This window comes from Seriola dumerili, unplaced genomic scaffold, assembly GCF_002260705.1.
Source record: "Seriola dumerili isolate Sdu_G_001 unplaced genomic scaffold, Sdu_1.0 BDQW01000078.1, whole genome shotgun sequence".
Classification (NCBI taxonomy): domain Eukaryota; kingdom Metazoa; phylum Chordata; class Actinopteri; order Carangiformes; family Carangidae; genus Seriola; species Seriola dumerili.
The window spans coordinates 1,421,241-1,435,425 of NW_019174333.1; the positions used below are offsets into that span (position 1 = coordinate 1,421,241).

Sequence of the window (14,185 nt, forward strand, 5' to 3'; positions counted from 1 at the left end):
CGAGTCATATTGTTTTCAGGTTGTCTGTCCGTCCGTCCATTCTCGTGGACACGATATCTCAGTACACCTTAACATTCAATAGGACTCAAGGATGAACTCATTAGATTTTGGTGGTCAAAGGCAAAGGTCAAGGTCATGGTGACCTCACAAAAACAGTTTTGGCCTTATGAACGCAATTATCTCAAAAAACTCCTAAAGGGAATTTCTTCAAATTTGGCAGAAACATTCACCTGGACTCAAGGTCAAACTAATAAGATTTTGGCAGCTAAATGTAAAAAGTCAAGGTCAACTGTGACCTCACAAAAACACTTCTTTGCCATTACTGACGCCTTCACACAGCAATTATGACAATATTTTACACACAATGGTTCACATTTCATGACTCTGGAAAAACAGAGATGTAACCTGAAACTAGTCTGAGTGGAGGGGCAGACAACCACAAGGGAGGTGATTCTAGTTATCTATGGAGAGGAAGCCACTCCACTTCACTTTTAAATTATATGATTTATTCATAGAATAGTTGTACTCTGTGGCCCTCCGCTGAGTCTCCAACTCATTCTGCAGCTGAGAAACAGACGTTAAGAGAAAGGACTCACTGCAAAGTGTCATATCAGTCAAATACTGTTACTACAGAAGAAATGAGAGAATGATTGGTGCATGACATTATCATATTCTCACACAGTTAAGAAAACCAAAGAATTCATTAAGAAAGAGCAACCTTTAAGATACCCTGCGTCAGTATTTGTGTTTCAATAAGTCTTGAACTAAAAGGTTTGTGTTAAACCCACAGTCTGTATCTTCTGCCTCAAGGGGTCTCTCAATCAAAACAATAACAAAAGATGGCGTTGGGTGATGTCATGAAATAGCGTGGGGTCATGGGAGTTGTTGTCTTCACCACCATTACTGTAAGCTCCAGCTACTGTAAGAGCTTTTTACCAGCAGCTGAATTATCCACAGAGGTGTCCTCCTCTTCATCACAAACACACCAGGTGATTGAAGACAGTAAAAACACTGAATAAAACAGTTCCACATTTTAAGTCAGTGTTTCTCGGATACAGTTCAGCACACACAGGACAGGACGTCTCCAGCAGCTGGGAGCTGAGCTGTCTAACATTTCCTCAGCTTGTTTCTCTGATAACTTCAGATCCAGACGTCCGACGACTAAAATCCTTCATCTGCTTCAAATATAGAGCTGAAAACCACCAAGGTGGAAAAAGTGTATGTGGCTTAAAACTAGATAAAAGTTAATGTTGAGCGTCTGTCAGACAAACACACTGACACATGATCTCAGAGGATATGATGTCACTAACAGGCGACCAATGAAATAGAGCGTTACCATCATTAAAATCACAGATTCCTCTGGTTTGAGACATGATGGAAACATCTGAGATAATGTAAGAGCACAACTCAACAACATATAGAACATAGGTCTAGTTATTTTTAGACATTTTAATGTGGAAAAGTTACAGATTATAACTTTAAAGTTGTTGTTTTGTATTGTTGGGTTTTTCCAGAAGGGACAAATCTGCAAAAACGAAAGGAACTTATTTCCACCTTAAGTGCCACGTAGTATTTATATTATAAATACTATGTGGCCGGGTGTAGTTACATCACACCCACCTGGGCTCTGGTGAGACTCATGTCCTCCCTCATTTGCTGGGACACCTGCATGGCCTCCTGGGCACGAGATACATTATACTGGCTGAACTGCAGCCACTCCTGGGGGGTGGAGGAGCTACAACAACAACAGTGACATTTCTACATTTTAGCTAATGAGGAATCAGTAAACCAGGAAGTAGTGGTTGTAAAATTCAAAGCAACAAGCACTTTGTGTGTTATCTCATGCACAGCCTCATCCCATGGTTACCCTGATGGTATGCGAGTCGGGTTGGTCTTCAGGGAGATCTGAGGGGACTTTATTGTAAGTGACAGGCAGGACATGTCAATGTCCAGAGTGTCCATCTTGTTCTGGAGGTCAGAGGTCAGCTGATGTCGAGCCTCCTGCAAAACACTGTGGACAAGAACAAAGAGAGGAGGTCAGAGAAGAATCAGAAACGGAAAAGTCTGTTTTAACGTCACAGCACAGAGCTCCTCACCTCAGCTGTTCGAAGGCCTTGTCTATGTGCTGCTGCAGAACCTGCTGGACTCTCCCTATCAGATCCACCTCTTTCTTCAGCTGCTCATCCACGGGGTCGATGACCAGCTCGCACCCTCGCCGTCCCTCCCTCAGCGTCACACACTCTGTGCTGACCTCCAGAGGAATGACAGTTGCAGCCAGGGCCTGCTCGGTCTGCTCCTTAGACTGACCCAACACACACCAAGGCTGAGGTTAATTTGCTGTGAGTTCAGCACGTCCACAGTTTGTTATTCCTCCACGCCGCAGATAGTCAGAGCAGGAGCCATATTGTTTTCAGGTTGTCTGTCCGTCCGTCCCATTCTCGTGGACACGATATCTCAGTAACACCTTAACATTCAATAGGACTCAAGGATGAACTCATTAGATTTTGGTGGTCAAAGGTCAAAGGTCAAGGTCATGGTGACCTCACAAAACAGTTTTGGCCTTATGAACGCAATATCTCAAAAAACTCCTAAAGGGAATTTCTTCAAATTTGGCAGAAACATTCACCTGGACTCAAGGTCAAACTAATAAGATTTTGGCAGCTAAATGTAAAAAGTCAAGGTCAATGTGACCTCACAAAACACTTCTTTGCCATTACTGACGCCTTCACACAGCAATTATGACAATATTTCACACAAATGGTTCACATTTCATGACTCTGGAAAAACAGAGATGTAACCTGAAACTAGTCTGAGTGGAGGGGCAGACAACCACAAGGAGGTGATTCTAGTTATCTATTGAGAGGAAGCCACTTCCACTTCACTTTTAAATTATATGATTCAAAGAATATTGATACTTCCCCTAAGAGAAACACACTATTAAGAATTTAGGGGGCCAACAGCTTTGTACGCTTATGAACATAAAATGAAACAAGCTCTCTGTTGTTTTTAAGGTTTTTGGACAATTACCAGGGTCAGAGCCTCCATCTCTTCATCCACTTTCTGCGCGCAGGTTTCCAACACGTCCTTCGATCGACCAACATCCAGAACCCTGTCCCTCAACCTGCGAGAGGTGTCACTCTCATCCCAGGTCGTCTGCAAAACAAAAGTAACCAGAAGATGGGTGAGTGGCGGATCCATGAAGTGTGGAGAAATACAGGCTTTGTTGTATATGTACTTCCAGCACAAGAACCTACCTTGCAGTTGGTCTCGTTGCGTAGCGACCTCCCATCTTGTCTAATCACATTAGAAATAAGTCGCTCGTGTTGAGCAGTGGCAGACAGCTGGTGGTTGCGGCTGTACCACTCTGACACACTGAGGCGAAGGCCGGGCTTTGCAGGAAGTGCAGACATTCTACTGCTGCGGCAACATGAGAACATCCCAATCACTGTATTCATCAAGTACAGTTATTTATTTCAATTACTCTCTTGCAGAAGCATTTTGATATCCTTGAATTTCACAACATAACAGACGTGGTCCAGAGGAGCTTCTGTATCATGTAGCAAGTTCTGAATCATGTACACTCAATACCACTCAATAAACTATTTATTTCAAAGAAACAACTGAGCTTCCTAATTCATATAAAAAAGGTTCACTCCCAAGATAAAAAAGAAGTATATTATCCCTGACAGTAAAAATATGATCAAATCATCATGTCCTTTGCAAAGTCTCACTGACCCACAAAACTGATGGGCTATATGGGGATGACGTAGTTCTGCATTGGCTTTAATCATGTCCATTTTGTGAAATTTTTGTACATTTTTTTAAGCGACTCAAAGACACATGTTGTGTTACCTCAACATGCGCAGTTCATGTGTTTAATTAGAAGTTTGACTGCAGCATTTTAACTTACTGAGGTGTTTGAAGTTTGTGAGACCCTCAGGGAAATTGATTCTCTAAGGACAGACATAACATGACAGACATAAAGAGCACGTCAAAAAGATATTTTTTCCAATAAAACAATGGGATGACTTGAAGAGTTTTAAAAACAGAAGCAAAGGCTTCGTCCTATTATTACTACAAACACTGTTGTCATATAACGGCTCATTTGAGCTCAATGGTTTTTTCATCTTGTTGAAGTAAAGCCGTAAAGCGACGCTTTCTTCCAAAACTTGACGCTTCTCAAACTTGTTGTCGCCGTTTCTAAAGCTGAATCTCAAACACTGCGACAACCAGTTTGAATATAATTTCAAAGTTTCCTCACATCGAATTTTTACTCACCGGAGTTCTAGAATGTTCAAGTAGTCGGCGCGTGCTGGTTTATCTGGACCAGGTTTCCTATAGCAACAACTACCCCTGCCGTCTCTAGGCAACGAAGCCACTGAAACTCTTTTAATAATTCAAACGCTATGTCTACGTCCATGACGTTTTTGTTGATTCGGGATCCTTTATGGCGTCATCCAGGAGCAGTTACATAGCTACCATAATACATCCATGATAGCTACTGTTAGCTTAAAAAAGCTTTAGTTAGCCTGTACATTTCAGCCACTATTTATTAATATTTACAACAAATGAAATCATTACTCATTTGTTCTACGATTGCACATATTGTATTATTGTATGAATTTTAAAACAACACGTGATTGACATTGAAGAGAAAAATATTTTCACTTATTTTGAATATAAGGATAATCTATGCAATATTGGTAACCTCCTGAATTTACTAGGGAAATTTCATATTCTCAAGCCAAAACTTCAATAAATCCGTTTTTTTTTTTTTTTAAAAGTTGTTTCAAATTGATCTTGAACGTTGAGTCGAATTTATGAGTCTTTCAAATTTGTGACAAACAAGAAATCCATATCAGAAGTTAATATCTATTCTGAAATGTTTGTCTGAAGAAGGCTGTCACTTATAAAGTATTATTAAGTATAATACTTGTCGGTATTATTCTTATTCGTCTTTTTCGTTTAATTTTTATCTGTTTCTTTTATTTAAAAACTGGGATTTGATTGTAAATTTTCCAATTTAAATAACAAACGTAAAAACATATAAAACGTTATTCTCCCATTTTTAAAAGTGGCATTATGTACTTCCTTTTAAATGAAGTCAAAATATGGAAATGGAGAATAAAAATTTTAATTCGACCTCTGTGGTGTCTTGAAAAACATAAAATGTAGACACCCTCTGTAATAAACAGCGCTCACACTTCTGTTTTATTGTAATATCAGAATTAGTCATGCCAGTGGTTATATTTCCATGCTGTGGAGACTTTCAGTGTAGACAAAAGCTGGTTAGTTACAATTATAATCACTCACATCCAAACTACCTTTAGCACATTCCTGACCATGGCTCTTTTATGGTCTTCTGTCAGCAGCAATGGTTCCCAGAGTTGTAAAGAGTTAGGGAATAGTGAAAAAAACAAAAAACAAAACAAAAACAACGCCACCTTGCGTGTCCATTCAAATGCAGCATGATTGGTGGGAGGCCAAACAGAGGCCGGTCTCACATGACTGAACCTCTGTTTCAGTGCATTACACCAATTACCTATTATCAGATATACAAACAAACCATATTTTAATGCCCATTAAAAATGACTTACAGGTTGAAAATCATCCCCATATTCTCATTTATCTGTACATTGCACCTAAAGGGGACAAAAAGGAGACTTTTACTAAACTCTATATATGTAAAGACTTCATTGAGTCTGGGAACCAGTTGCCAGTGCACTATCCCAATTACCTGAGCTATGTTAACACCTAGATTCTCCAACAGGCTTCTATTAAGGCCTTGGACTAAAAACAAAAACCTCCATGTCTGTGATGGCAAAGCTGTCAGAGATGTATTATAGTTTTTGAATTTACTGTCATTGGGCTGTGTTTATAAAGTTTGTGGAGTGTCAGTGTTAAGAGGCAGATAACTGCTCACAGATCAACTGTATATATACACAAGCTCGAGTGACAGTAAAACTATCCTTAGTGACAGTGATGAGCATCATCAACACGTCTGATTTACCGGTTATTTGTTTGTTGTCGTTTCCTATTCTTTTCTGTGTTCAGGTTCCTTAAAGACTGATAAATTAAAAGTAAATGAGAGTGATCATTCAGGTCACATTTAGTAGTTTGAAAAACAGCAAATGTCAACAACAAAAAAAAAAAAACAAGTCTGTGTTGAGATAAAAAGGTGAAATCAATAAAAGTAAAATTTTCTGTGGCAGGTTCATAATTTAAAGTAAAGAGAAAGTTTGGTGCGAGCGTGGTGCTGCTGTGCAGAGGTCGTTTTCCTTTGAAGCAGAGGCGAGAGGTTCAGTCAGCTACAGTTAACGGATTTCAGAGCCTCTAAACTGCTGGAGGTGGAAGAGACGTGTTCAGTCTGCAGTCCGTCAGTGTTCTTCTCGAGCCCTGTGCGTCTTTCTCTCGTCCAATCTCAGATGGAAATTCTCTGTCGTTGTAATTCCTTTCCTGGTATTGTTCAGGTGGGTGGGAGGATGCGACATTTGTGTTTGTGTCATTACACGTGTCCAGTCCACAATCACTGTGGTGTTGCATCTCCATTGACTTCTACCCCATGCTGCTGTAGCTGTGCTCGAAGCAGTGCATTATCATTCTTTAGCTCCTCGATCTGGAAAACCACAAAACAGATAATTAGATGAGGAAGGAAGAGAAAAGGAGCAAAGCTGTGGGTTTAATTTCAACTCACTTTCATCCTTGTAAATAGAATTTGAATTGTCAGTGTTCATTTATTTAACTCTTACCACTGTGGCCACAAGTGATTAATTACAGAATACTGGCACTTTGAATTTTATGATGCGTGCTAAGGATGTTTATGACTTGTGAGTGCTCACTTCATCAGACAACTCAAGACAGCTTTGTGTTAAAGTTAAAAATAGTGTGTGTGTGTGTGTGTGTGTGTGTTTATGTATCGCCTGTGTATATATATATATATACTGTATATGCATGTATGTACCATTCAACAATACATCCTTTAACTTTGGGTTTAATTAGCTTGAACCAAAACTGCCCAGATGTTTTCCTGCCAACACGGTAGATTAATTACATTAAGTAAAGGCAGGTTTGAATGGGAGGTTAACCTGTTGTCTGAGCAGCTCGTTGTCCATCTTGACTCGCTCCACCTCTTTGCAGCTCTCCTGCAGCTGCTGGTTGCTCTGACGCAGCTCTCGGATGTAGTCACAGGCTTTGTAAAGGATGCTTCCTTTACTCTGAGGAACACAGCAGATTTGGATAAAACACCACATGTGGTAAAAATCACTGATCAGCTCCTTTATTACTAGGTTTTCATCTTAACCTTTCAGTTTTTCTGTCCCATTCTGTGACTCACATAAACCTTAAACTTTCCTCCAGTGACTCAACAGCCAAACTACAGGTTTCATATGGAACAAAATCAAATGAATAATGATATTTAACATAGACTGAGAAAACAGAGTGTGAACCCTTGGCTGTGGTTACACCTTGTTTCAGTTTGACTTTGAGAATCAGTTATGTGAGCGTGCATTACGTGAAAGGACAGAGGGTCAGGTTCATGAGTCTGGATATAAGCAATGTGAAGACATGGAGGGCAGAAAATGTAATGCAGATACAAATTTAAACCCATCACAAACATGAAACAGCCAAAAATATCGAACCTGTGTATAACCATCCGTCAAATATATTGGGCTTTTAGAAAACATTATATTCCGAGCTCATTTGTGTGCAGCACTCACCGCTCCAGTTCTGCTGTCCACACTACAGTCAGGGATAATTTTCGACAGCGTAACAATCCAGTTGTTAATCTTGTCTCTTCTTCTTCTCTCCACTGCAAAGAAAGAAAGAAATAGACTCAGTGTTGTTCATGTATGTTTTTTTAAACAGAAAATATGTGTAATACATAAAAGGCCCTGTATGTGCATTAAGATGCAACTACTATCTGTGTAATATTTGCAGGACAATTCAGAAGCGTTCAACAGCCACCTGTAACAAACACAAAATTAAAAGTTCTATGTGTAACATTCAGAAAACCTTTGTTATTAATGACACCAGTGGCTGTTAAATGAACTGCAGTCAGCATCCTGTTGCTCACGCGAGGAATTGCACAAATGCACAAGCGAACATTCTGGGCGGTGGCCAAAGTAGTGATTTGATGGTCAGACTAGAGGAGAGTGAGGTGGGGTTTGCAATCTCAGAAATAAACTACATGAGACAAGAACTGAAAATAGTAAAAGATCTTTATTACCAATAACAAAGACCTGAGTTAGTCTGCAGAGCAACTGGAGTGTAAGTGAAAATACATAAGTTTACGTAGTTCCAGAATAAGTAAACTCCCCTTAAAAAGGTAATTGGGGGACAAATCAGGCCTGTATGGTGCTTGGATAGTGCCAATTTAAAGATTACCAGAAGAAGAAGAAGACGGAGCAGTCTACCCTTCTATCACTGCCAGATCATGTGGAGTTTTGAATGGGATTAATTGGGACAGCAGACCAGAGTCGGGCAGCGACATAACAGCTCAAGGAAGTTGGGGAGTTCAAGGGAAGGAACGTTTATCAGAGGCAGTGTGAGGCCCTGGACTTGCCTGTTCACCCTGAATGACAGGCACATAGAGAGGGCCGGTAAAGAGACTGACAGGAAGGGTAAAAACTTTATTGATTTTTTTGATGGTCCTACGGCCCACCAGGATTTGCCCAGAACATCCTTTGGATCTTCCTTATCAATTTTGCCTAGAGTCCTCTACATAGAAATCAGTCAACAGGCTGATATAGGCCACTGAGAAAGTCTGGGAATGTCTAATTATTTAAGTTACATTACAATCTGTTCACAGCATTGGCAACAAAAAAGCAGTTAATTGCAAATTACTTCACATCCTTACATATGGTACCTTTACGACAGAATAGTTTCAAACACTCATTAGTTTCAGACCTTCGTTGTGCTGTGCTCTTCGCCTCTCATCTCTGGGTGCCCGTGGACCCTCCACCTTCCTGCAAAGACACAGCAAAACAAATTTGACAAAGAAATTATGAATAAAGCATCAGATTTTTAATATAAACCAAAACTGTAACCTGAACTAGAAGTTAAAAACACAAAGACAAAGACACAGATATTTGTGGCTTTTTCTATTGTTTTTTGGCTGAACCTTTAGTTCCTCTGAAGGGCTGGAGTTTGTGGGATCCAGCCTGGAGGTTGTGCTAACAGGACTCAGTCATAAGATATTGCTAAACTATAGCTGCCTGTTAACATATAATTCTCCACACAGGGATGCTAATGATTGATTAGTGAATCTGTCTCTACAACACATGATGGGGGCAGGGTGAGGGCGTATGTGAAAGTTCGTCTCACCAGTTTGAACTGCCATGCTGCAACATCTCGCTTTCACCAAGGTCTCTGGGGATGGCAGGTAAGTAGGACAGAGTGTGGATTTCAGATGTTGGATGTTTTAAATGATGGATAATGATTTTTTGTATGTTCATTTGTAAATACAATGACAGAACTAATCATTCCAAAAAAAGGGAAAGAAGAGGGTAAAGAACGTCCACTGTGAAGTTACAGGGAGAGAGGTGCGGAAACGTGGAGGGTGAGAAGTCGACCAAAGACGTGGGAGAGAGTTATGGTGATGAGGTAACTTCAGGAATGTTGTGTTATACTCACGCAGTGTAGGTGTGTGTGCGTGGTGCGATGGTACGAGGGGTTGTCGTCTGCAGCACCTCGGGGGGGCTCATCATCACGTAGAACTGACCTGGATTTAAAAAGGAAATGACAGTGATGAAAAAATAAATTTCTTATGGAAGTAAGGGGGATACTAATTCTGGCCTGTCTCTTATTTTGAAAGTCACTTTTCCACCAGCTGATCCTGGTGCAGTTCCTCACCTCCTGCCTGTGTGATGGTTGGGTCAGCGGTGGCCTGCACCGACACGGCCGTGGCTGTTCCATCACTGACGGTGGCGGCGGGAAAATAAGCGAAACGTGTCTCTCCGCCCACGGTCTCCCCACCAGGACTACCCCCATTACTAAAAGGGTTCTGGATGACGGCCTGGCAAAGGTCGAGTCAGGGACAAGTCGGTCAAACAGTAAACAACTAATATATAATATATAACATAGAACATGGTAAGGCTGTGTTTGATCACTGCAAAGTTTCACCATCATCATAGTGATTTTAACAGGCAATATGTGGAGCATCCCTCCCCCTTTGCTTCATTCTCACAGCACAGGAGTTTTTGACAAGATGTAGAAGGATGTAATGGTTTTCTTAGTTTTTGTTTATCAAATATGACTTTTTTTGCAGGTGACGATAAAAACATACAAAAAAATACTATGTATGAGCTGATGTAGTTTGGGTTGGGTTGTAGTCACATGCAAAATAAGCACATTTTCAGAAACTAGAAGATATTACCTTTCAAATGTTGGTTCATAAATGCATTTTGGTCTTACAGTTCTTCTGTTGTACATTACATTTAAATATGCACATACTGTATATGCAAATTACTTTAAAAACAGGTGGGCTTTTAAACTCACCTGAGCCACAGCCTGAGGGGCCCCTGCAAATGCTGCAGTGGAAACGACGCTTACGGCTCCAGTCCCATCAGCTGTCGCCTCTAAATGATCGTCTGTCACCTGAACCACACGGTAGGTCACCTGACGTCGGAGCAGAGAGTATCACAGTGAGGTTTACAGGTGTTTTACAGGTTTTCCCCACAAACTCAAACCACGACATGGCAACAAAAAACCTAAGCAGACACTTTAACCTCTCTGCCACATTTCACCTCATGTTTACATCACCTACTGTTTTGCTTTGAGCATGAGTAACTTATCAGGTGTTAAGATCTGTCTGTGTTAATCCCCCTACCATGTTTTTCCCATGAGTTTATCATTCATATCAGCTGCTACAAATAAACCTGGTGTGAAAATGGCTTCGAATAATTAACATTTTTTAATTTATTTGGGTGTCATTTGAACAATACTGTGCTGGGACTCATCCAACAGCACATTCAACTTTAAACTGACTGTTGGTTAAAACTCTACACACAGGGCGTCCCTTAGCAACCGTAACTAGGCACAGCAGGTAGGTGCTGTGTCCAAGCCTGTTCCCCTCCTGTGTATCTGAATTGGTTGCTGTGAAGTTGCATATAAGTAATTCTCTTCCCTGAACATATAATCATCATCAATCAATCAGACTTTATTTGTATAACACTTTTCATACAAACCATGTAACACAAAGTGCTTTTCAGAATAAAAGCTGCTTAAAATATATAAATAAATAGAAAGATAAACAAATCAACACTGCACTCCACACTCACCTGTCCTCCACTGTTCTCTGTACGAAACTGGTACTGCACATTGTGGTCAGTGAACGCAGTCTGCGGGACACCAGTGATGGTCACTGCAGTCTGCTCCTCTGTCCCCACCGCCTCTCCTGCAACACACAGGTCAACAAGTTTCACATCTGTGATGCTGAACCAAGGCAGGACCATAAAAAACAGATGTGCATGGTTGCAGAGTTTTTATTATTTTAACATGAGTTTAAGAAGCTCATGTTAAATTTGCAACACTTTTTTTTTGTTTCACTTGAGCTTCCCACCTTCCTGTAACTGCACCACCTCTTCTGATTCCTGTTTGTCGTGACTAAAAAACAGAAAGAGAGAAAACCAGTGAGTCAATTTCAAACTGAACCCAAAAACACACCATTTCCCAGAAATAAGACAGGTTATCATCACTGTGTGCACTGTGTGGAGCCGGCTGTGGCGGAAGGGCGCCCCCAGCTGGTCACATGAGGATGTGATGGATCAGACATAAATAAAGTGAAACGTAATAGGCGTGACAGAAATCATGTTTTCTGCAACTTCCAAGAGGATAATTATAATTGTTTAAGAATTGAAACTTCAGTCTGTGTAGTTTGACTTGCTGCATAATTAAAGACAAACTTCACAAATAATTCTAACACTATTAACACACTAACACACGCCCTCCTAGTTTTATTTAAGCATTTTAATGCTAATAGAGCTGCATCAGGTGGAGAGGGAGCTCAGTGCAGTTACATGTTAAACTGAAAATAGACAGTTTAGTGCTGTGCATTCGCCCCTCTGGTTTAGAGAATGAAACACAGCAGATGTGATGTTAGAGGTTTGCAAAGGGGCGAACACTTTCTGTTGAAAACATTTTTATAGATGCTGAAACCCGAAATGCACAGAGACTGGTTCACTCTGGAGCCACCACACCAAGCAGTGCACAGATATTATAAGTATCAGCAGCAGCGGTGGGGGTTTATTAACGGAGCCCTGCGCTGCAGGGAGGGAGGTTTTAGGCCGTGGTGGGAGCCATGGCAGAGCAGGAAGCGGCCAGCAGCCTCTCACCTCGCCGAGCTGTCCAGACTCTGCTCCAGCATATCCATGAAGGTTCCTGCGGGTGTAAAAAACGCCGATATTCAACGACACTGATTTACGGAGATGGAAGCGCTGATCACGGGGACAAACACACGGGTCATGTGAGAAAGACAGTCCAGGACACGTGAGGTACCGACCGGGCAAGGAGCTAAAATGGAGGCCGCGGCGGAGCTGCTCGGAGCCGTCTGCGTCTGTGCGGGAAACAAAAAAAAAAAAAAACAGCCTGGGTGTTAACGCAGCTTCACGCCGGCGGTGGTGCTCCGGGCCCGGGTTGAAAATGTTAGTCTTGTATATGAGCAGACGGGTGCGGGGTGGATTATGATCTCCTTTTAAATAAGGCGTTGGGAATGTTTTTGCTCTCGGTTTCCTTTTTGTTGCTCGGCGGCGCAGCTGCTGTTTATCCGCGCAAAGCTGCGGCACAGACCTGCGCCCAATAAGACGCGGAGTGGACTCGTTTGTTCGTTTTATTATGCGATGAAATGAGTGTTTTTCACTGTAGCTGCTTATTTATCTCTGTATACATTTCACATTTTGTAATGTGGCATTCACGTGACTCATCGGACGCAGAGTTTGGAGGGTAGAAATGATTTTCGCGTCTTTCCCCGGTTTATTTCTGGATAGAAACTTGAATCCGCCTCGTTTATTTACCTCCAGTTTTAATACAGCGTTATATATTAATATGTATTCCAGACTGTCCATTTAAACCGTGCTGTAATTACCATCAGACACACGCTGACAATCAGCTCCTCTACGGCACTTTTTTCAGGTTCTCAGCCCAGGTGACCTCAGAGATCCAATACGGGTTTTCCCACAAACCACATGACAGAAACTGTCAATGTCCATGTGTTGTTGCCACAGAGCGACTCGCTGCTCCCATGCTTCTCACAATTCACTGTTCTATATCGTGTCAGACGAAAAGAAGCAGTTTTCATCTGGTTTTACTTCATTATAAGTTTGTGATTCAGTGGATTGTGTTGTTGTGTTGTTTTTCTGCAGACAGTCAAGCTCCACATCTAGAGCAGCCGGTGGGAGGCGATACTGTGTCTGAGTCTGTCAGCAGGCTCAGTGTCCAGATACACAGCATTTAATGACAGAAAGACTGAGAACAAAACATTTCCCCTTGAATGTTTAATGAAATTGTGCATGACAATAAACATAGTAAGAAGACAGGAAGTATAATCAAAGATAAAACGAGCAATACTGCAGGTCAGATAGCTTAAATATAAATACATATAATATTAAGTAAATACATTTACAATAAAAATGTGAAGAAATATACAAAAATATAAATATATACAATACCATGCCATGCAGTCACACTGATGAGCTGTATATAAATCTGGCCACATGCTTGTTTTCTTCTAGCCCAGTAAATATGTAGTTCACGGCCCGAATCTTGCCCATATACAGCATGGTTGTTAGATGCTATTCTTCCACATTTGGACCAATTCTGGCACACACAGAACATCTGCCCTCAAATAGCTTGAAAAATCATGAATTTATAGTTTGGAAGAAAAGGGGACAGAACAGAAAGAATTTTGTATTAAGCAGTAATTTACACACATACACACACACACACACACACACACACCAATTAATCTATCTTTAAAAGCCCAGAACATCTCTCAATATAAAACAATATAGAGAAGCAATAGACAAGAACATGATAGAATGTGTAAGTTATCATAAGCAGACATGAGTGCACATTAAACTATATGTAATAAATATGTTTTTTATATTTTCTCTAATTTCTGTAATCTCTATGGGTCTTTGAACACCCCTCAAATAAAGCAATAATACATAGTGTCCTGCTTTAAGATTCAAAG

At 40.9% G+C, this 14,185-nt stretch overlaps 2 protein-coding genes across 2 annotated transcripts in view; both read right to left on the reverse strand.

The window, feature by feature from the left end:
- The window catches only part of tekt2 (tektin 2), a 7,124-nt gene extending 2,803 nt beyond the window's left edge, over positions 1-4,321 (reverse strand). Inside the window, exons 1-7 of the mRNA XM_022744071.1 lie at positions 4,279-4,321; positions 3,911-3,953; positions 3,255-3,417; positions 3,028-3,153; positions 2,097-2,302; positions 1,868-2,011; positions 1,621-1,735 (exon numbers count right to left, since the gene is read on the reverse strand). Coding sequence (XP_022599792.1) covers positions 1,621-1,735; positions 1,868-2,011; positions 2,097-2,302; positions 3,028-3,153; positions 3,255-3,410 — 747 coding nt within the window. The 5' untranslated portion in view covers positions 3,411-3,417; positions 3,911-3,953; positions 4,279-4,321. The remainder of the gene's footprint in view (positions 1-1,620; positions 1,736-1,867; positions 2,012-2,096; positions 2,303-3,027; positions 3,154-3,254; positions 3,418-3,910; positions 3,954-4,278) is intronic.
- An 864-nt stretch (positions 4,322-5,185) lies between these two features.
- Positions 5,186-12,745, reverse strand: LOC111220841 (upstream stimulatory factor 2-like). The gene is made up of 12 exons (XM_022744080.1): positions 12,497-12,745; positions 12,330-12,375; positions 11,558-11,601; positions 11,277-11,392; positions 10,495-10,614; positions 9,850-10,012; positions 9,631-9,718; positions 9,322-9,366; positions 8,905-8,963; positions 7,716-7,807; positions 7,086-7,214; positions 5,186-6,616 (listed from the first exon to the last, which is right to left on the reverse strand). Exons 2-12 carry the CDS (start codon positions 12,365-12,367, stop codon positions 6,527-6,529), a joined length of 984 nt encoding a protein of 327 aa, XP_022599801.1. The 5' UTR covers positions 12,368-12,375; positions 12,497-12,745; the 3' UTR covers positions 5,186-6,526.
- Between the last annotated feature and the right edge of the window lie 1,440 nt (positions 12,746-14,185).